Consider the following 22,877-nt stretch of genomic DNA (forward strand, 5'->3'; position numbering starts at 1 on the left):
TCATAGAAAAGGTAAATACTTAAGGTTTGATATTTGTCACCCTGCTTAAAAATTACATTTGCTTCTAAGATTCTCCTAATTTCAAGCAAGGCAAATATGATCTTTGCCATGGAGAATATTTCGTACAGAGGTGAAATGTATGAGAGATTTCCCTATAGATGGTGAAGTCCTCCAGGTGCTTCTATTGTGAATAATATTCTGCTGACCACATTGTCTTAGAAATGAGATAGAAAAGCAAATCAAGAAGGCATACTTAACCACCCCAAGAGAAAAACAAATGGAAAGAACAATACTGGTTGTTCAGTCTGTGATAGACAAGTTAGATGGAAAACCTAAAGAACTCATCCCCAATAACTATATTTTGGACAGACACTGTGTGTACCAAATGAAGTAGGTCCAAAACCAAACAAAAGGAAGAGAGGTAGACAATACTCAGGAAATAATCATTTCAATGGCTTCAAGTTTCACCCTGGCACAAAAACTCATTACTGAAGTACAATCTTCCAGTGGTTCTCTACAGTTTGCAAACAGAAAATTACCATAATCATTAAAAATTGAAAGTGACATTCATACTACAAATGAGAGGTCCCCCAGCTTACTAGGTTCCGATGTATTAATAGTTATGCAAAAACTGGTATTAAAGATATGTGCCAACAAGAGGATGGCATTATATGCGGCATTTGTGCCCAAGCACCAAGGAGAAGCCAGAGGACGGCTCTCTGTTTTGCCAGAAGGTCAGGGAGCCTGACACAAAAATGTACAAATCACTGTTTCTCATCACTGAACACATGGATGAGTTTTCATCTGGATTGTTATATGAAGTGTTCCCACTGACAAAATCATATGGATTGAATGAGGTTTTTAAGAATCTTTTAAGATAGCCTATACAAGAGCGGACCATGGCCGGCCAGGCTGCCCCGGCACCCATCTTCCAGGCGGGCGAGGACTGCCGGCCCTCCTGGGCCGGGGCGCCCGCCGGCTACGATGGGCCCGACATGCACCTGCAGATCCTGGGCAAGCCGGTGATGGAGCACTGGGAGACCTGCTACATGCACTCACTGGCCGCCACCGCCGCTGCCTCCGCCCGAGGGGGAAGGGTCCTGGAAGTTGGCTTTGGAATGGCCATTTCGGCCAGCAAAGTGCAAGAAGCCAACATCCAGGAGCACTGGATCGTTGACTGCAATGATGGCATCTTCCAGCGGCTTCAGGACTGGGCCCAGCATCAGCCCCATAAGGTTGTCCCCTTGAAAGGCTTGTGGGAAGAGGTGATGCCCAATCTGCCTGATGGACATTTTGATGGAATTCTATATGACAACTATCCCCTCTCTGAGGAGACCTGGCATACCCATCAATTCAACTTCATCAAGGCTCATGCTTTCTGCCTGCTGAAGCCTGGGGGTGTCCTCACTTATTGCAATCTCACGGACTGGGGAGAACTGCTGAAGACTAAGTACACGGATATCAAAAAGATGTTTGAGGAGACCCAGATTGCAGCCCTGGTGGAGGCAGGTTTCAAGAAAGAGAATATCAGCACTACTGTGATGGACCTAGTGCCCCCTGAGGAATGCCCCTACTACTCCTTCCCCAAGATGATCACCCCAACAGTCATCAAACACTGAAGATGCCAGTTTTCTCTTCCTACCAGGCTGACCCTGGACTGGGGGCACCAGGGACTCTAGCCTGCTAGGTTTGCTCAGTAGATCCCAGACAACATATTAACAGTACTTGACAGGGGAACTTGACACAAGAAGAGAGGCAGAGAGTAAGCAGGGGATTGAGGGACTCTCTAGGCCTGTCTCCTGACTCAAGGCCCCAAGGGTAGTAAAGAGGCTTCTGTTTTAATCCAACAAAAGCATATTAAGCTCTGGGCTGAGCCCAATGCTAGATGTTAAGGTTTAGAATTTTTCTGTCTTTTGATTTGTCTACCATCTTAGTCCTTGAAAGCCACTCAGGGCCTTAATTTGTTTCATTTGTAGAAAAGGTACATGTACCTGCTTGACAGGAAAGTTAATAATTAGGCTACCTATATGGAATGTTCTTCACCAAAAGTCTCTCCAAGGAATTGTTTTAAGGAAATAGGCTTCCCCTTTTATGTAGGGCTTATCAAATGCTTAAAATGGTGCTGGAGAAGTCCAGAGAAGTCTAGAGCTTGGCCCCCTAGCTTTGAGGGGTTTATACCCCATTTTAGACAGAGTATTGCTAATCCAATAGTGAGTCTAGGGGTCAAATGCTCCTATTATGAGGTTTCCCCTCATTGGAGGGCTTTAAAGAGTCAACATCTACTTGTTGGGGATGGGATTCTTGTTCAGATGACAGCTGAATTAGATTGGGTGGCTTCTGGGGTCTCCATAGCACCCCTTGGGATCAGGGAAAATGTTTTTATCTTTCTTTGTAGCCTGAGGGTGTAGCACAGTGCCTAATACTTAATGCTTAATACTTCCTTGTGTGGCCAGTTAACCCCTTTCCTTTAAGATGGGCGGAGCAAAGAGTAGGCCCATGTTATAGATGGTAGAGAGGCATTGGATCTACTAGAGAAGACCCAGGTTCTTCTCTCACTTCCGGTGTGTACCGGTGTGACTCTGGGCAAGTCACAGAGCCTGGTTCCTTGGAGAATCTTCAGATTAAGCTGCAGATCTGCATTGGTACAGGAAATTTCTTCATTGGAGTGTTCCCTTTCATCGCTAAAGTCAGAAGTTCAGTCCCTTTCCCTTTATAAGTGAAAAAACTGAGAAGTGATTTGTTCTTAGACACTAAAGTTGGAGTTGGGATCTGAACTCGGGTCTTGAGTCCCAGAGGCTGAGGGACTCTAGGCTCCAGCAAGTTCCACCATCCATCCCATTTGTTCTCTTTCAGTCTGTTTCCCTATGGAAATCCATTTGAAAGCCTTAATTTTTACTAATACACTGTGAGGTCCCCCTCCATCTTTTATTCAGATTTTGGTGCTCTTCAGACCAGGTGCTCTACTGGGGTGGCAGAGGTCCTGTGGGGGAAGGGAAGGCCTTGTATTTTCTCAGTTGTAGCAGAAAACCTGCTGCTAAAATAATAAAGCAATTCTGACCTCAAAAAAAAAGGCTAGCCTATACAAAAGAACATTAATATTTGTTTTGCACTAATTTACATAAAAATGGATATCATATTTAAGGCAAGGTAAAAGGTATCTCAGAGATATTACCTTCCTCTATTTGACTGTTGTGGACCTGTGATTTCAGGTAAATACTGGTGAGAAAACTATATCTACTGAACTATTATGAAATTTGTTACTTTGGGCTTACCCTAAAGTGAGAGATATGTGACAAGACTATGGTTACAGAATGAGTCTGTACCAGAGGAAGCCCCGAAACCAAATCGTTTAACCCCGAGGTGAGTCTCTCCACCTCCAAATGTAATGTAGCTTCTCTTTGAGCAAAGTATAAAACTCTTCTCAACACCCGGGTTAGGACCACTTCATTCATTTAGAAAAATAGGAAGTAATCAAGCATTAATAGCATTATATTTTTTTAAAAGTATTTTATATTTTTAAATGTTAAACTGGCATTTTTATGTTATAAAAATGTACGAGTATATTAATAGGGATAGCTTTGGATTTTTATTTACTATTGACTGATATAATAGAATATGTACCTTAATGAAGAGCTGGAGAAGGAATCTCAGAAAAATAAATCACAGAATAATAGAGCTTAAAAAATTTATATGTCCCCTGTATAAAGGATAAACCTTATGCTTGGCAGGACATTTAACCTGCAGTGATGCTCAACTCAGCATTTTTCTTTTCTTTTTTTTTTTAAGATTTTATTTATTTTGAATTTTACAATTTCCCCCCTAATTTTGATTCCCTTCTCCCCCCACAGAAGGAAGTGTGTTAAATCTTTACATTGTTTCCATGGTATGCATTGATCTAAATTGAATGCGATGAGAGAGAAATCATATCCTTAAGGAAGAAACAAAGTATAAGAGATAAAAAAATTATATAACGTAAGGGTTTTTTTTAAATTAAAAGTAATAGTCTTTGGTCTTTTTTTCAAACTCCACAATTCTTTCTCAGGATATAAATGGTATTCTCCATCAAATATACCCCCAAATTGTGCCTGATTGTTGCCCTGTTGGTATGAGCAAGTCCATTGGTTGACCATCACCCCATGTTGCTGTTAGGGTGTACAATGTTCTTCTGGTTTTACTCATCTTGTTCAGCCATCATTTCATGCAAATCCTTCCAGGTGTCCCTGAATTCCCAACCCCCCTGGTTTCTAATAGAACAATAGTGTTCCATGACAAACATATTCTACAGTTTGTTAAGCCATTCCCCAATTGAAGGACATTCACTTAATTTCCAATTCTTTGACACCACAAACAGGGCTGCTATGAAAATTTTTGTACAGGTGGTTATTTTTGCCCTTTCTCATAATCTCTTTAGGGTATAGACCCAGTAGTGGTATTGCTGGATCAAAGGGTATGCACATTTTTGTTGCACTTCGGGCACAATTCCAAATTGCTCTCCTAGGGTGGCTAGGTGGCACAGTGGATAAAGCACCGGCCCTGGAGTCAGGAGTCCCTGAGTTCAATTCGGACCTTAGATACTTAATAATTACCTAGCCGTGTGGCCTTGGGCAAGTCACTTAACCCCATTGCCTTGCAAAAAGAAAAAAAAAGGGATTTACCTCAGGTCACACAGCTAATAAGAAGCATTGAACCACTCCCTGGACCTCTCCAAACTGTTTTCCAGAAAGGTTTGATGAGTTCATAACTCCAGCAACAATGTATTAGTGTCCCAGATTTCCTATGGTTTGCTTTGATTTCCCTCATCTGTAAATTGTCTTTCCATATCCTTTGACCATATGTCAAATGGGAAATGGCTTGTCTTTTTTTTAATAAAAAGTTTGACTCAGTTGTCTGTATATTTTAGAAATGAGTACTTTGTCAGAAATACTAGTTGGAAAGATTGTTTCCCAGTTTACTACATTTTTCTTGATCTTGGTTACAGCAGTTTTGTCTGTGCAAAAGCTTTTTAATTTAATGTGATCAAAATCATCTAGTTTGTTTTTAGTAATATTCTTCATCTTTTCTTTGGTCATACTGCTTTCCTTTCCATAGATCTGATAGGTAAACGATTGCCCTAGTTTGCTTATAGAATTTTTTTTTTTTAGGTTTTTGCAAGGCAAATGGGGTTAAGTGGCTTGCCCAAGGCCACATGGCTAGGTAATTATTAAGTGTCTGAGACCAGATTTGAACCCAGGTACTCCTGACTCCAGGGCCGGTGCTTTATCTACTACACCACCTAGCCACCCCTAGAATTGTTTTTTATGTCTAACTTCTGTATTGATTTTTTATCTTATCTTGGTATAGGGTGTGAGGTGTTGGTCTAATCCAAGTTTCTACCATACTAACTTCAAATTTCCCCCAACAGTTTTTATCAGTGTTTTTATTCCAAAAGCTGGACTCCTTGGGTATATCAAACAGCAGATTACTATAATTAATTCCTGCTATGGCACCTAGTCTTATTCCACTGATCCACCACTCTATTTCTTAGTCAATACCAGACAGTTTTGATGACTGATACTTTATAATATAATTTTAGATCTGGTAGACCTGAAGCCACCTTCATTTGCTCTGTTTTTTCATTAAATCCCTGAAAATTCTCAACTCTTTATTTCTCTATATGAATTTACTTGCAATTTTTTCTAACTCATTAAAGTAATTTATTGGAATTTTTATTGGTAGGACACTAACGAAGTAGTTTAATTTAGGTAGAATTGTCATTTCTATTATATTTGCTTGGCCTATTCATGAGCAGTTGATATTTGCCCAGTTATTTGAATCTGATTTTATTTGTGTGAGAAGTGTTTTGTGATTGTTTTCAAAGAAAAGGCTCTGAGTCTGCCTTGGCAGGCAGACTCCCAGGTATTTTATATTGTCTGAAGTTACTTTGAATGGGATTTTTCTTCCTAGCTCTTTCTGCTGCATCTTGCTAGTCATATATAGAGAAATGTTGAGGATTCAGGAGTGTTCATTTTATATACTCAGTATTTTTATTTTTAAACAACTTCTAATATTATCCATATGAAGCAAAACTTACATTTCTGTATCTTCTACCTTTTGCACCTAGCTCTCCTTTATGGGTCAAGTCCTCTTCACTATGTCTTAAAACTCTGGAGCTCTTTCACATCCTATCCAAAATCTTCTTTCCAGACAGAGTATACGACTCCTATGCACTTGACCATGAAACTATTTAAGTAAACAATCTATCCAAGTTAAAAATCAAGTTAGGGGCAGCTAGGTGGCACAGTGGATAGAACACCGTCCCTGGAGTCAGGAGTACCCGAGTCAACTCCAGCTTCAGACACTTAATAATTACCTAGCTGTGTGGCCTTGGGCAAGCCACTTAACCCCATTTGCCTTGTAAAAACCTAAACAAGGAAAAAAAAAGAAAAAACTATCAAGTTAGAAATTCACAAATTTCCATTTTCCATCTTGTTTATAAAAATATCACGTGAGACTTTATTTGGTCCTAGCTGAAACACATCTGCAGCACACCCTTCAGCTAACACTTCACTTATACTTTTTTTTTTAAGGTTTTTGCAATGCAATGGGGTTAAGTGGCTTACCCAAGGTCACGCAGTTAGGTAATTATTAACTGTCTGAGGCTGGATTTAAACTCGGGTACTCCTGACTCCAGGGCCAGTGCTCTATCGACAGCCCCACCTAGCCACCCCACACTTCACTTATTCTAACAAAAGCAAATTGTTATTCTGGCATGGATAATTTGAGAGATGGCTACGTTTTCTAAATTCATTGAGAAATCATCTGAAATTTTTTTAACCTGGTCTATGCCTGGGAATAAATATCAAAAGCTCAGTAATAAATTTTGCAGATACATTTGAAAATTATCTTTAGTGAGTAAAGAATGATCAAGAACATGAAGAGCTTCTTTTTTAAAATTAAAGTTAATGCCTCTTAAATTTGTTCTCGACACTTTGGTCTATTTCCATCTATCTGTGCAGTTTTGTTCTTATTTTCAATTTAATTTGGAGCTGCTTGTGTGGTTAGATCAATCTCTTAGATACCCCATAAAACAATACCTACAAATGTATGAGTATGTCAGACTATTGCCCAGCATTCATTTCCTTTCTTAGCTCACTCTTTTTTCAAAGATACAATCATTTTTTCCTGAAAGTGGTTTCTATTTCATCTGGAAGTGAATTTAAATAAGAATTTAAACAGAATGGCAACTTACTTTGCATCTTCTACCTTTTGCAAAATGAAATGTTTCCTTCTGGTCAAGATGGTAAAGAGAAGACAGGCCCGTGATAAGGTTTCCTGATCTTCCCTCATATACAATATGAAACAAACTTCTTAAATGGAAATCCCATCGACAAAACCCAGAAAGAGAAGCTAGGCGAACAACATGAACCTCAAGGTCTGTCTTTGGGGATCATGGGTAAGCTGGGCATAAAGAGAAAGCACTTGACCATGAAAACAGTGGAGGTGGGGGGAGAGCTGGACTACTCTAAGATCAGCCCTGGAGGCTTTTTCACTGTGGGAACCACTCCAAGAACCAAATGGAGAGTGAGCCATTGGTAGTGGGTAGTGGTAGTGCCAGTCTGAGGCTTACTGAAAGGGCTGAAGGGTGAGTTCCAGCCTCTAACACTCCCTACTGGCTGGCCCATGTAAGAGTTACTAAAGCCAGGGAGTAAAAGCTTCTAGGGATCCCAACACCAAACCTCTGTGAACCAGCACCTGTTCCAACACCAGAAGGTTCATAGTAAATTACCTAGAAGTAAAAGGTCCTAACTCAGAGATATAGAACCTCTGAGGAGAATATGATTTTATCTCCAGCATATAAAAACTTCCATGAAGAAATTAGGAAGAAGTTGAAAAATCAATTGGAAAATTTGGGTAAAGAAACCCAAGAGAAGAGTAATACCTTGCAACACGAAAACACATCCTTGGAAAACACAACTGGACAAATGCAGAAAGAAAATAAGTCTCTCAAAACCTCAACTATTAAAAGGAAAATTCTTTCAAAAATAGAACTGACCAATTGGAAAAGGAGTTGCAAAAGTTTAATGAAGAAAATTCTTCTCTAAAAAAAAAAAAAAGAATGGAGTCTGAAAACCAATGACTTCATGAGACAACAAGAATCTGTTAAACAAAACCAAAAAATTGAAAAAATAGAAGAAAATGGAAAATACCTCAACAGCAAAACCACTGACTTCGAAAATAGAATGAAAAGAGTTAACCTAAGAATTATTGGTCTTCCTGAAAATACTGAAGAGGGAAAAAAAAGCCTGAACTCAATATTATAGGATTTAGTGATGGAAAACTGCCCTGGTATCATGGAACTAGAGGGTAAGATAGTTATTGAAAGAATACACTGATCTGGGGCGGCTAGATGGCGCAGTGGATAAAGGACCAGCCCTAGAGTCAGGAGTACCTGGGTTCAAATACAGTCTCAGACACTTAATTGTGGCCAAATCACAGAACTATAAGATAAAAGGGAAAATCCTGCAAGAAGACAAAAAAAGATACCAAGGAACCACAGTAAGGGTTAAACAGGATCTGGCAGCATCAATATTTTTTTTTTTTTGCAAGGCAAACGGGGTTAAGTGGCTTGCCCAAGGCCACACAGCTAGGTAATTATTAAGTGTCTGAGACCAGATTTGAACCCAGGTACTCCTGACTCCAGGGCCGGTGCTTTATCCACTACGTCACCTAGCCGCCCCTGGCAGCATTAATATTAAAGGATGGAAGGGTCTAGAATGCAATATTCCAAAAAGCAAGGGAGTTTGAAATACAGCCAAAGAATTAATTATATGGCAAAACTGAGTCTTCTTTTCCAGGGCAAAAGATGGACATTTAATGAAATAGGAGACTTCCAGCTTTTCCAGATGAAAAGACTAGAACTTAACAGAAAATTTGGACGTCAAACAGGAAACTCAAAGAGACATGTGAAAACGTAAAAGAAAAAGGGGGGGGAGGGAAAAAAAAACTGTCATCCCATAAGATGAAACTGGCTATATCCCTACCTGGGAGAATGACTTTAATAATTCTAGAGAATTTTAACTTTATTAGAGAGAATTTAATTAGCCACAGAGGGACACTCATGACTTATTTGAGAAACTGCTATCCAAAAAAGATGAAACTGGATATATCCTTATCTGGGAGAAAGACTCTAATAACTCTCAATAATTGTAATTTTATTAGAGAGAATATACTTAGCTAGAAATGATGGACACTCATGACCTTTTAGTAACTCAGACAGAATGATTTAAAAACAATACCTTCTAAAAAAAAGGATAGTAAAGAAAGGGGAGGATGGAGGAGGCTGAATGGGGTAAATCTCATATATTAAGAGGTACAAAGGACTTATTGAAATAGAGGGGAAAGAGGGGCTGGCTAGGTGGTGCAGTAGATAAAAGCACCAGCCCAGGAATCAGGAGTACCTGAGTTCAAAAAAAAATCCAGTCTCAGACACTTAATAATTACCTAGCTGTGTGGCCTTGGGCAAGCCACTTAACCCCATTTGCCTTGCAAAAACCTAAAAAAAAAAAAATAAGAGGGGGAGGAGGGAGGAGGTGAGAACTGCCTGAATCTTACTCTCAGCAGATTTAGCTTAAAATGAACAAATATACACTCAGTTAAGTAAAGAAACTTATCACACTTTTAAAGTGATAAAAGGGGAGGGAGAGGACAGTGGGAACCAACAGAAGGAAGGGAATTAAGGAGGGGAAAAAGGAAGGGGAAAAAAGGGGAGGGGAGTTGGATATAGGAGGGCAAACACACTGAAGGTGGTAGTATTCAGAAACAAAATACTGGGGAATATGGATAAAGGGAAAAAGGGGAAAAAGACAAACAGAGGGAAAATAACATAGAGGGCAATGAAGAGTTAGTGATAAACTCTCCCTTAAAATGTAAGCAAATAGCCGAGTGGATTAAAAATTAGAATCCTACAATATGTTGCTTACAAGAAACTCATTTGAAGCAGATACAAATATAATAAAAGTAAAAGGTTGGAGCAAAATATGTTTTACTTCAGCTGTTGTGAAAAAAGCAGGCATAACAATCCTTATCTCAGACAAGGCAGCTGTAAAAATAGATAGCATTAAAAAAGATAAGGAAAGAAACTATATTCTCCTAAAAGGTACCATACACAATAAAGTAATTTCAATACTAAATATGTATGCACCCAATGGTATAGCATCCAAATTCTTAGAGAAGTTGAAGGAGTTACATAAAGACATGGATAGCAAAACTCTACTAGTGGGAGACCTTAACCTCCTGCTCTCAGATTTAGATAAATCTAACCATAAAATAAACAAGAAGTTATGGAGGTAAATAGATTGTTAGAAAACCTAGACATGATAGACTTATGGAGGAAATTGAATTGGGATAGAAAGAAATACACTTTCTTTTCTGCAATACCTGGTACTTACACAAAAATTGACCATGTACTTGGGCATAAAAACCTAAAAATCAATCACAGAAAGGGAGAAATAGTGAATACATCCTTCCCAGATCATAATAAAATAAAAATCTCATGCCAGAGAGAGATAGACCCAAAACTAATTGGAAAATAAATAACATCATTTGAAAGAATGAGTGGATCACAAAAAACACATTATAGAAAGAATTAATTATTTTATCCTAGATAATGACAATGAAACAACATACCAAAACCTATCGGATACAGTGAAGGCAGCTGTCAGGGGATATAGTACATCTTTAAATGCTTATATGAACAAATTAGAGAAAGAGAACATCAATGAACTAAATATATAACTAAAAAAAAATTAGAGAAAGAACAAATGAAAACCCTCCAATTAAATACCAAATTAGAAATTCTAAAAATTAAAAAAGAAATTAATGAAATTGAAAGCAAGAAAATTATTGAAACAGTAAAATAAAACCAAGAGGTGGTTTTTTGAAAAAAAAACCCAATAAAATGATAAACCTCTGACCAATTTGATTAAAAAAAACCAAATTGCTAGTATCATAAATGAAAAAGGTGAACGCATCATCAATACAGAAGAAATTAAAGTAATAATTTGGAATTATTTTGCCCAACTCTATGCCAAAAAGTTGATAATCTAAGGGAAATGGATGAATATTTATAAAAATATAAGTTGCCCAGGTTAAATGAAGAGGAACTTAAATACCTAAATAACATTATCTTAGAAAAAGAGAAATTCAACAAGCCATTATTGAACTCCCTAAAAAAAAATCTCCAGGGCCAGATAGATTCACAAGTGAATTCTATCAAACATTTAAGGAACAACTGGTTCCAATTCTATATAAACTCTTTGGAAAAAAAGGTGAAAGGGGAGGCTAGGTGGCACAGTGGATAGAGTACCTTGGAGTGAGGAGTACCTGAGTTGAAATGCAACCTCAGATACTAGCTGTGTGACCTGGGCAAGCCACTTAACCCCATTTGCCTTAAAAAAAAAGAAGTAGGGGAAGATGGAACTCTGCCTAAACTCTTTCTATGACATCAATATGGTGTTGAGGGTGGAGGAACCAAGATGGCGACAGGAGAGGACCTTCTCTCAGTTGCTCTGGAACAAAACTTATAAACTAACTACATTTTCGAGAGAGACAGAACCCACAGAGGGATCCAGTGAGGAAATTCTCCAACCCAGGGTAACCTGAAAAAGAATGGAAAGGCTTGGCTCCATGGGATCGGAGGGGTGGCCCACCAGAGGGGTGGCACGCCAGAGGGAAGTAACTTCAGCCTCCTGGAGGCAGCCCCAGGGCACAGCTCACAGCAATGGGGGATTTTCCTGACCTACACCCCAGGGAGCACCAGGCACAACATGGGGGGACAGCGGGGAGCACTTGAAGCCCAGCCCTCAGCCCAGCCACAGGGCCACTGCCCAGATCCAGGAAACAGGAACAGGCGGAGCCAGTAACCAAGAGCCCCCAAGGGGATCAGATTGCTGAGCTTAGGGAGAGGAGTGAAGAGAGACTGCAGAGCTCTGTCCTCTGTCCCTGGAGCAGGATTCTGGGGCTCTGACCACATTCAGATCCTGATAGCAGTCTAGCCCCCCCCCCCCCCCCCCCCCCGTGGCAGAGGGGGGAGGTTATTATGGTCATTCACAGACCAGGAGGGAGGACAGAGCCTCACATACTGAGATCCTTGTGGGGGTGTCCCAAAAGCTCAGAAAACACCCAAAAACCAGGTTCATGCTGGGAAAATGAGTAAGCAGGAACACCCTTGAGAAATACTTTGCCTGTGATCCCAAGAAGGATCAAAACACTCAATCTGAAGATGAGGAGGTACAAGCTCCTGCATCGAAAGACTCCAAGAAAAACAGAAATTGGGCTCAGGCCATGACAGAGCTCAAAAAAGACTTTGAAAATCAAGTGAGGGAGATAGAAGAAAAATTGGGAAAAGAAATGAGAGAGATGCAGGAAAAACTTGAAAAAGAAGTCAGCAGTCAAGGAGATCCAAAAAAAATGCTGAAGAAAATAACATGTTAAAAACCAGCATAGGTCACACGAATAAAACAGTTCAAAAAGCTACTGAGGAGAAGAATGCTTTAAAAAGCAGAATTGGCCAGATGGAAAAAGAGATAAGAAAGCTCTCTGAGGAAAACAAATCCTTCAGACAAAGAATAGAACTCAGGGAAGTTGCTGAATTTATGAGAAATCAGGACTCAATACTTCAAAACCAAAAAGAATGAAAAATTAGAAGAAAATGTGAAACATCTCATTGAAAAAACAAGTGAATAAAAATTTTAAAAAATTTTAAAATTTAAAAAAAAGAAAGAAAGAAAAAACAAGTGATATGGAAAACAGATTGAGGAAAGATGATTTAAAAATTATTGGAATACCTGAAAGTCATGACCAGGAAAAGAGCCTTGACATCATTTTCAAAGAATTATTACAGGAAAATTGCCCTGATATCCTAGAAGCAGAGGTCAAAATAGAAATGGAGAGACTCTACCCATCTCCCTGAGAAAGAGATGCCCCCAAAAAACAACTCCCAGGAATATTATAGCCAAGTTCCAGAACTCCCAAGTCAAAGAGAAAATATTACAAGCAGCCAGAAAGACACAATTCAAATATCGTGGAGCTGTAGTCAGGATAACACAGAACTTAACAGCAACTACATTAAAAGCTCGTAGGACTTGGTATATAATATTCGGGAAGGCAAAAGAGCTTAGAATGCAAACAAGAATCAACTACCCAGAAAAACTAAATGTTCTCTTCCAGGGAAAAAGATGGACTTTCAATGAACTAGGGGAATTTCAAATGCTCCTGCTGGAATGGCCAGAGCTGAACAGAAGGTTCGATCTTCAGATACAGGACTCACTCATACAGAGTGGAGAAGAGGAAAATATGAGGATTTTATGATGATGAACTACATTGTACTCCTGTACAGAAAAATGATAATGATAATACTCATATGAACCTTCTCATTTAGTAGAGCAGGATTTGAAGATATATTATGGTATAAAAATTAAGTTGATAAAGGGGAAATGTAATGGGAGAAAGAAAAAGGAGATGAGGAATAGGCTAAGATATTTCATATAATAAGATTTTTCTTATTATTGCAATGTTATAGAAGGGGGGAAGGTGAGGGGGAATGAGGGAATCTTTGCCCTCATCAAAGGTGGGTAGGAGAGGAAATAGTATATATACTCAATGGGGTATAGACATCTGGAGTAAGAAGGAGAGAAGGGGGACAGGAGGTAGGGGGGTATGTGAGTGATGGAGGAGAGGATGGACCATGGGGGGAGAGTGGTCAGATATAGCACATTTTCTTTTTTACTTCTTGCAAGGGCCTGGGATTGGAAGGCCTGTCTGGGAATGTAGGACCGGGTAGATGCTGGGTAAGGGGTGGTATGTGGGTTCGGGCCTCTTGGCCCCAGGGATGGGGATCTATCTGCTGAACCACTCAACTACCCTACAGTAGAGACAGAGTGCAAGGAGAGAGAAAATATAGTTCATGGTAGTAGATAAGTATGAATGGAGGGAGTTGCAATCAGCAATGGCAACGGTGGAAAAATATGGAACTAGGTTTTTTGATGGACTTATCCTAAAGAATGTGATCCACCTGCGACAGAGCTGGTGGTGTTGGAACACAGACTGAAGCACATTTTTTATTATTATTATTTTCTGGGGCATGTTGCAGGGAAATGGAACTGGGTGGCCTGCCTGGGGCCGCACAGCTGGGGGATTGTTGGGTGTCTGCAGCTGGATTTGGACTTTGGGTGCTCCTGGCTCAAGGGCCAGTGATCTGTCTGCCACCCAGCTGCCCCCACTATTATTATTACTATTTTATTTTATTTTGGGTCTTTTTTGGGGGAGTTTGTAGGGCAATGGGGTTGGGGTGGCTTGCATGGGTCATGCAGCTGGGTGATTGTTGGGTGTCTGGGGCTGGATTTGGGCTTGGGAGCTCCTGGCTCCAGGGCCGGTGCTCCATCCACTGCGCCACCTGGCCATACCTATTATTATTATTATTATTATTATTATTATTATTATTATTATTATTATTGTTGTTTTATTTTTTCTCTCCCCTTTATTTTATCGCTTATGCGGGGTCTATATTTTCTTGGGTGGATGGGGTATTATGTTTACACTTAAACAAGAATACTTTAGTAATGTATAAAAAAACATTATTTGTACAAAATAAGAATAAATAAATAAAATTTAGAAAATATGGTGTTGAGGGGCGGCTAGGTGGCGCAATGGATAAAGCACCAGGTCTGTAGTCAGGAGTACTTGGGTTCAAATCTGGTCTCAGACACTTAATAATGACCTAGCTGTGTGGCCTTGGGCAAGTCACTTAACCCCATTTTTGCCTTGGGAAAAAAACCTAAAAAAAAAAAATAAAGAAAATATGGTGTTGATACCTAAACCAGGAATTTAAAACAGAAAAAGAAAATTATAGACCTAGCTCCCTGCTGAATAGAGATGTAAAAATCTTAAATGAAATCTTAGCAAAATGACTACAACAAATTATCACTAGGATAATGCATTATGACTAAGTAGGATTTATCCCAGGAATGCAGGGTTGGTTCAATATTAGGAAAACTGTCAGTATAATTATATCCAATAACAAACCTATCAGTAATCATGATTATATCAAAATATGCTGAAAAAAACTTTTGATAAAATACAGCACTCATTCCTACTAAAAACACTAGAGAGCAAAGGAATGAATGGATTGTTCCTTAGAATCATAAACAGTATCTATCTGAAACCATCAACAAACATTATATGCAATGAGGATATGCTAGAGCCATTCCCAATAAGATCAGGAGTGAAACAAGGATGCCCATTATCATCATCACTACTATTTAATATTGTATTAGAAATGTTAGCTTTAGGAATAAGAGAAGAAAAAGAAATTGAAGGAATTAGAACAGGAAAGGAGGAGACAAAGCTTTGCAGATGCCATAATGGTATACCTAGAGAATCCCAAAAAAATCATCTAAAAACTTTAGCAAGGTTGCAGGGTATAAAGTAAACTCTCATAAATCCTCAACATTTCTATATATGACTAGGAAGATGCAGGAGAAAGAGCTAGAAAGAGAAATCCCATTCAAAGTAACTTCAGACTATATAAAATACCTGGGAGTCTACCTGCCAAGACAGACTCATAAACTTTTTGGAAACAATCACAAAAAACGTCTCACACAAATAAAATCAGATTTAAATAACTGGGCAAACATCAACTGCTCATGGATAGGCCAAGCTAATATAATAAAAATGACAATTCTACCTAAATTAAACTACATGTTTAGTTTCCTACCAATCAAAATTCCAATAAATTACTTTAATGAGTTAGAAAAAATTGCAAGTAAATTCATATGGAGAAATAAAAAGTTGAGAATCTCCAAGGATTTAATGAAAAAAAGTGCAAAAGAAGGTGACTTCACCCTACCATTTCTAAAATTATATTACAAAGCATCAGTCATCAAAACAGTCTGATATGGGGCCGCTAGATGGTGCAGTGGATAGAGCACCAGACATGTAGTCAGGAGGACCTGAGGTCAAATACAGCCTCAAACACTTAATAATTACCTGGCTGTGTGGCCTTGGGCAAGTCACTTAGCCCCACTGCCTAGCAAAAAATCCTCCAAAACTGTCTGGTATTGGCTAAGAAATAGAGTGGTAAATCAGTGAAATAGACTAGGTCCAAAAGCAGGAATTGATCATAGTAATCTGCTGCTTGATAAACCCAAAGAGTCCAGCTATTGGGATAAAAACTCTCTCTTCAACAAAAACTGCTGGGAAAATTGGAAGTTAGTATGGGAGAAATTTAGATTAGACCAACACCTCACACCCAATACCAAGATAAGATCCAAATGGATACAGGATTTAGACATAAAAAGTCATATTATAAGCAAACTAGAAGATCACGGAGTACTATACCTATGGAAAGGGAAGGGGTTTATGACCAAAGAAGAGATTGAGAACATCACTAAAAACAAACTAGATGATTTTGATAACATTAAATTAAAAAGCTGAATCTTACTCTCATTAGATTTGGTTTAAAGTTAACATCACACACTCAGTTAAGAAACTTATCTTTATGTTTCAAGTATTAAAATAGATTTTGTGGCAATTATTAATAAAATTTCTTCTGTTCCCAGATTAATTTTACAACTATTCTATTTTTCTACATTCTACAAATACCTTTGGAAGGCAAAATATTCAGATTTGGTCCTAACCAGAAATATTCTTTTTTTTTTTTTAATCAATAAACATCTTAAGCATACAGTCTTGATCACCTCAGAGAATTAATACTTGCTAAGAGTGTATTTACCTTCTGAGCAATCATGTTACAAATCTCTGGCAGGAAGTCTTCGCTCAAGAGCTTGTACAGTTGTCGCTCTCTCAGTGACGTCCTCTCTCTGAAGCTCTCTGTTACCTGCTTCCACTCTTCTTCTGTTTGACATAGAAGCCACCATGTCCCATGCCCTGGTCTCTGGGATCCTAAAACCAAAATGGCTTAGTTTTATTCTACTTTATGTAACACCTCTATCCTATAAGTTTTATCTCTATCATATAACATGAATAGCATATTGTATACTGGGTTCTCCTTCAAATTTAGGAAAGGAACTCAAATTTCTGAACTATTCCTTTGTGATATCTTACCCACCCTCAAGGTATAGTGGGGAAAAAATACTGATGTTCAAAGTGAAACCTAAGATTGATTATGCTTAAAGCACAGCTTTAAACAGATTTAGGAGTTGTGGGTTATGAAGTAGTTTTAAGTTGTGACCAACTTCTATTTTTATTCTCATGTGGGATTCCTGGCTTTACACAAGGTCCATAGTTTTATCTTCCCGTACATTTTTACTACCACAAGTCAATCTTTTTCAGATCAAAAAACACAGGCTATATAATTCTGAATCAATCAAGAAGCAGTGATTAACTATATTCTGTGTTAGGGGTTGGGGAAAACAAAAAACAAAATTTATATTCTCTGACCTCATATTATATTCTATCAGGGGAAACTATGTGTCTGTCTGATACAAAGTAAATATAAGATCATTTTCCAGGGGGAAATGTTAAGGATTGAGGGGATTAGAAAGTGACTCATGTCAAAATGATTGTTTGAGCTGAGATTTTAAGAAGAGGTGGAGAAGATAAGGACGTAAAGCATTTTAGGCATCACTGATAATCTGGGCAAAAACAAGGAGAGGGGACATGTTATGTTAGGACACAGAGAAAGGAAAGGCAGCAGAGATACGAGATTTATGTAATGAACTACATGCCCTTTCCCTATTGAATCCCAGAAAAATTTACCATTTCTTGTCTGTGGTGAGTTTTCTTCTTGTTTTTCACTGAAACACATGGAAACAAAGAATAATCATTTAAAGCACAGACTTAACTTTCCTTCAATGGAAACATAATATAATGACTTAATCAAAAGGTTGAATGTGTAACTATGTTCCTTGATACATTAAAAAAAATTGCTATCAAGATGGTGAAACTGAGATGACAACCCCAAAGCAGGTAACAGTTCCTTCTTTCCCATTAACAGGAACTGATTAACGGTTGGCTAACATTAACTTAAATGGAACTAAGGAAATCTACATCATTTAGGATGAGGCCTTTCCCCTCTGTTCTTCATAATCATGCTTTAACACTGATAAATATACATGAGAAATTTCTCTTCAAGTTTTTGGATTTTGAACTTATGCCAGTAGAGGGTAGCATAAATCCATGAAGTATTGTGAGCATTTAAACTTCTCACCTGCCTCTTACTCAGGAAAAGAGAATCTGACTTTAAATTCTTAACATTTGAAGATGAAGGCTTTGTTGTTCAAAAAGGAATATAGACTACAATCTTGCTCTTGAAAAATAAAAGGTGATTAGGGAATTTTAATATGGAGATTTTGCTTATTTTCCTAAAAAGGGAGTTAAAAAAAAGGAGCATAGATCCATTAAATCTAAGATAGCTTTTGGAAGATATGCTATAATTGATGCAATATATGGGGAAGATGAGAACTTGGAAAGTACACAGACTTCAGAATACATGGAGTTTTTAACATTAGTAGCAGTGGAGAACAGGGAACAGCTAGAGAGAAACAGCTGGAGCCTCAATGGACACACACCACTGGGCCTGGAGTCTGGAGACCCAAGTTCAAATTTAGCCTCAGACACTTATTAACTGTGGGGAAAATCACTTAACCATGCTTTAATCTACTGGAAAAGGAAAGGGCAACCTGCTCCAGTATCTTTGCCAAGAAAACACAACACCAACAATAGCTTAAAGCACAAGGTATTATGGCATATTTCTCACAGAAAGTATATGGAATATAAACTATTTAAACCTCTAATTCTTCAAATGATCAGATCTAGATTCCAAAAACAAATTTTTAACTCCTCAATATGGAAATTCACCTATTGTTCTCTGGTAATTACTTAAGACAGATAGAAGTGGGCTCTCAGTCTTACTATTAGGGTTTTTATATTCCCTAATGATAAGCTAATGTCATGAGGACAAGGGCAAGTTTCCAGTCATGTCTAAGAACCTGAAAATGCTCCACAAATTAAAATCAAAACCATTAAGAGTCGTCTGACTTAATCTTCAATGAATTTCTTACTGAGAATCAATAAAATCTATAATCCACAAAAGCCTTCTCTTATATGCAATTTGTCAAAGTTGACCAGGACCCTATGCACAATTATTTCTCCCCCCAATTGTCTCCCCTCCCCCTGCAATTCATGGAAATATAAAAATAATCACAGTCGCATTCTAACTTGGTGGATGAAAAAATACAATCTGGCTTGTCAAAGAACATTAGACTTAAGACTTCTCCAGGGTATTGTTTAAGGGTGAGATCTGGGCTGCGGGATTTATTACTGTGGCCAAGGTCTATCATTAAATCTGGGAGCTGGAACAGGCTGCCTACCATGTGTGACTGTTTTTCATTTGTACAAGTACACATATATGTGGAGGTGCCTTTTCTCAGCCAACATCATGGCTCCCAAATTTCTTTATATTTTTTCAGTGTCCATATGTTATTCTCCTCCAGGAGAATATCAACTTCTTGAAGGAAATAACTTTTTTTGTAGATAAAAGATTTAATTGGCAAGAACCTCAAAGGACACTTAATCTAGTGCCTCAAAGTAGGATTAGAATCCAGGTCCTCTGTCTGCAGAGGCAATGGTCTGTGCCTCTTATGATCTGGCTATGTCTGGCACAAAGCAAACACTTCATAAATGTTTGGTGAATTAAACTGATACTATAAAAATGAAACTGCATTCTCAAAACAAAATCATAGGGAGGAGAGATTAATTCAGAACTTTCTCACTGGTGCATGATTAAGTAAGCTGGATTCCTCTCCTCCAGCTCCCTAAAGAGTGGGGAATCCCTTGTACTGCTATGAGTTCAAACAATTGTGTGATAAGAATCTATTGAAAAAGAAAAGCCAACACCATGAATTCTGCCACTTCAATGTGCATTGGGGGAGAATTATGGAGTATAAAAGTATTGGGCAGAGAAGTGGGAGACTGAGGTCATTATTTTGACTCTGCTACCAGGTTATGTGATCCTAGACACAGCCTTTTCAATTATAGTGTCTTCATGTGAAATACGAGGGGCTCTTCTAATTCTGAGATCCCGCAATGCTATGACTACTGGATGACAGTTTCAAGTGTTCTTACTTGAACGCAATTTCTTCCTGTAATTTCTTCCGTTTTGGGGGTCGTCCTCTTCTTTTTCCTGTTTTTCCAGGTACATTTGGGACATTTTTCTGTCCTCCATTTTCCCTGATAAAAAAAATTTTATAAGTAAACTATATTAAATTAAAAGGGTAGTACTGTCATAAGATTGCCAAAAAAAAGGATGAAATGAACATCATCAAGAGAAAGGAAAGAACTTGTCTTTCATTTTCATGGTGGAGAAATAAAACAGAAGAAACAGTCTTAAGTTGCAAGATGAAAATTTGTGTTACTTAGGACTTTTACTTCGTTGGGAGTATACAATCTCTATCCTTAGAGGTCTAAAATCAAGAGACTCTTAACTTACTTGATTCCAAGAGCTAATAATGGACTTGAAGTTGAGAGCTGTTTCAACTTCTGCAAGTCTTTGAGCCCCAAGTTATTTCATCTGTTAGGAAGATCTAATTAAGAGTATAGGTCGCATTTCACAAGTCAAAGTGGCTGGGTCTATTGGTGTGCACTTGTGAGCCTGATACTAGGGGAGGTTGAGGTTGATAAAACCCGTGAGTTCAGGAATTATAAGCTGCAAGACTGCGGAAGCTGTGTAGTCTTGAGTTAAGTCTGACACAAACATAGTGAGCCCCCTGGATTGGGGGTCAGAATAAGAGAGCAGGTTAAGGCTCCCATGCAGGGTAATCCTGGAAGAAGACCTAAGAGGAGCTTCTAGACTCCCAGTCTGGGTGAGACACCCCTAAAGTCATCAAGTTCTACAGAGAGATAGACTGGCTCTTTTATAGAATCTAGTATATTCTACAGATAGTTTTGCAAGGGGACAGCAGACCCACTTCTAAATCATTGTTTCTAAAATGAACAAAATTACAAGATCTTCTGGATAACCTTAAGTAGCTGATAATGTGATTCATAGAAGGAAAACCTTGTTATATTTAGTTGAAAAATGACTAAATTGACACAAAAAATTAAACTTCCCTAGCATAGGTAACATGCAGACAGAGGGTGGAATAATGACTTAGAAAACTTTCTTTAAGGATATATCATTTAATATCTCAAGATCTATAAAGATCAGTAGCTCCTATTGATTATTATTTTGCTAAATTACTTCAAACCAGCTCTTTGGTTTTTAGATCTAATACATCACTTGTTAGAATAGAACAAAAACAATAAACAATGAATACTTACATAGTATTATAAAAATTTTTTTTACATACATTATGTATCATAGAAAACTCACAACAACCTAGAGCTAAATGCCCTATATGACAGCTAGGTGGCACAGTAGGTGGAGAACCAGCCCTGGAGTCGGGTAGACCCAAGTTCAAATCCAGATTAGACACATTTTGTAATCCTGTGCAAGTCACTTAAACCTCCATCTGCCTCAGTGTCCTCATCTGTAAAATGGGGATAAAAACCTTTATCTCCCTGTGTTGTCATAAAGCTCAAATGAGCTAATAACAGTGTGTTTGTCACATAGTAAGCACTACATAGATGTCTGCTATCATTTATGCTATTTTAAAGATTAGAACACCAAGGATTAGAGCCCAAAGTCACAGAGCTCAGAAGTTTCAGAGGCAGGAAATAGGTTTCCTTGCTTTAGATGTATTACCTATATTTACCTACTATATCAACCTACCTCTCACAAGACTGTCCTGTGGGAATTATTAAACTATAATATCAATTTTTCGTATAATCAATTTTTACTGATGACAACAATGTCTATAATCTCCAATATATTAATACAGGACTCATTGAAGAAGACCCTGATGTTGGGAAAGGTTGAAGGCAAAAGGAAAAGGGAACAGCAGAGAATGAGATGGGAAGATATTGTCTTGTAATCTATAAACATGAACTTGGACAGACTTTCAGAGACAGTGGAGGATTTAAGAAACTGGCATGCTATGGTTCATGGGGTCAGTCAGACATATTTGAACAGCAATAACTATTTCAACAATGATTTGAACATCTATTATATGTAGGATTCTGTGGATATAGATCTATCTTTTCAGGGAAAGAAAAAGATAAAGAAAAGCAGTGATTCTTTGCCCTCAATGTACTCACTTGATTGAAACCAGTTCTCCATTGGATTTTCCTTGTACTGGGTCTTCTTTGTACATTCGAGTTCCATAGAAATACCAATACAATGCACCAGTGCTATCTTCCCCCAAAGGTTCCACTCGGAGGCTATCTGCATCCAAACCCTATATGCCAGAGGAAAGAAGGGAAACTAAAATGAGAAATCAAAATCTATGCACTCTCTAACCAAATTATAAAATCCTCAAGGGCAAGATAAGTTCCTGGAATATAACAATGAACAATTGATGATTAAAAAATTTGATCAAGATTAATTTTTCTTTAATTTATTTTTTTATCCATAAAAAGTTATTATCACAGGATAGAATAAGATAATGTGAAAACTCCACCTCATATTGCTTGTGTACCTCTATGTTAACCTGCAACTTATATTCTGACACAGTCTAATAGCTAACAATTTGCAGTGGGGTCCCTCCTCCAACAATCTTCCTCTAATGTAACTGTGGGCAAATCTAAATGAATAAGTTATCCAACGCATGCAATTATTTCAGATCAGAGAACATTAGATTTTAGAGCTCTATCTTCCCTCTACAATCTCCTACTAAAGATGATGGTGAGAGACAAAGGAGAGAATGGATTAAGTTTTCTTTACTTTTTCAAGTCAGCATTTTGCACTAAATTTTCAATTGATTTTAATGTTCTGATTAATAAGA

The 22,877-nt window shown here is 38.1% G+C and overlaps 1 protein-coding gene and 1 pseudogene across 3 annotated transcripts in view; one reads left to right on the top strand and one right to left on the bottom strand.

The window, feature by feature from the left end:
• Positions 1 to 22,877, bottom strand: part of CECR2 (CECR2 histone acetyl-lysine reader) — a 161,541-nt gene that overhangs the window by 34,301 nt on the left and 104,363 nt on the right. For 2 of the 3 annotated variants that reach the window (XM_074194957.1, XM_074194956.1), the window contains exons 4-7: positions 22,192 to 22,331; positions 20,122 to 20,226; positions 17,755 to 17,792; positions 16,769 to 16,938 (exon numbers count right to left, since the gene is read on the bottom strand). In XM_074194957.1, the coding sequence (XP_074051058.1) occupies positions 16,769 to 16,938; positions 17,755 to 17,792; positions 20,122 to 20,226; positions 22,192 to 22,331 (453 nt within the window). The remainder of the gene's footprint in view (positions 1 to 16,768; positions 16,939 to 17,754; positions 17,793 to 20,121; positions 20,227 to 22,191; positions 22,332 to 22,877) is intronic. The other variant, XM_074194958.1, reaches the window with a different exon arrangement.
• Positions 900 to 1,886, top strand: LOC141493508 (guanidinoacetate N-methyltransferase pseudogene; annotated as a pseudogene).

Source organism: Macrotis lagotis, chromosome 7, assembly GCF_037893015.1.
Source record: "Macrotis lagotis isolate mMagLag1 chromosome 7, bilby.v1.9.chrom.fasta, whole genome shotgun sequence".
In the NCBI taxonomy this organism is placed as follows: domain Eukaryota; kingdom Metazoa; phylum Chordata; class Mammalia; order Peramelemorphia; family Peramelidae; genus Macrotis; species Macrotis lagotis.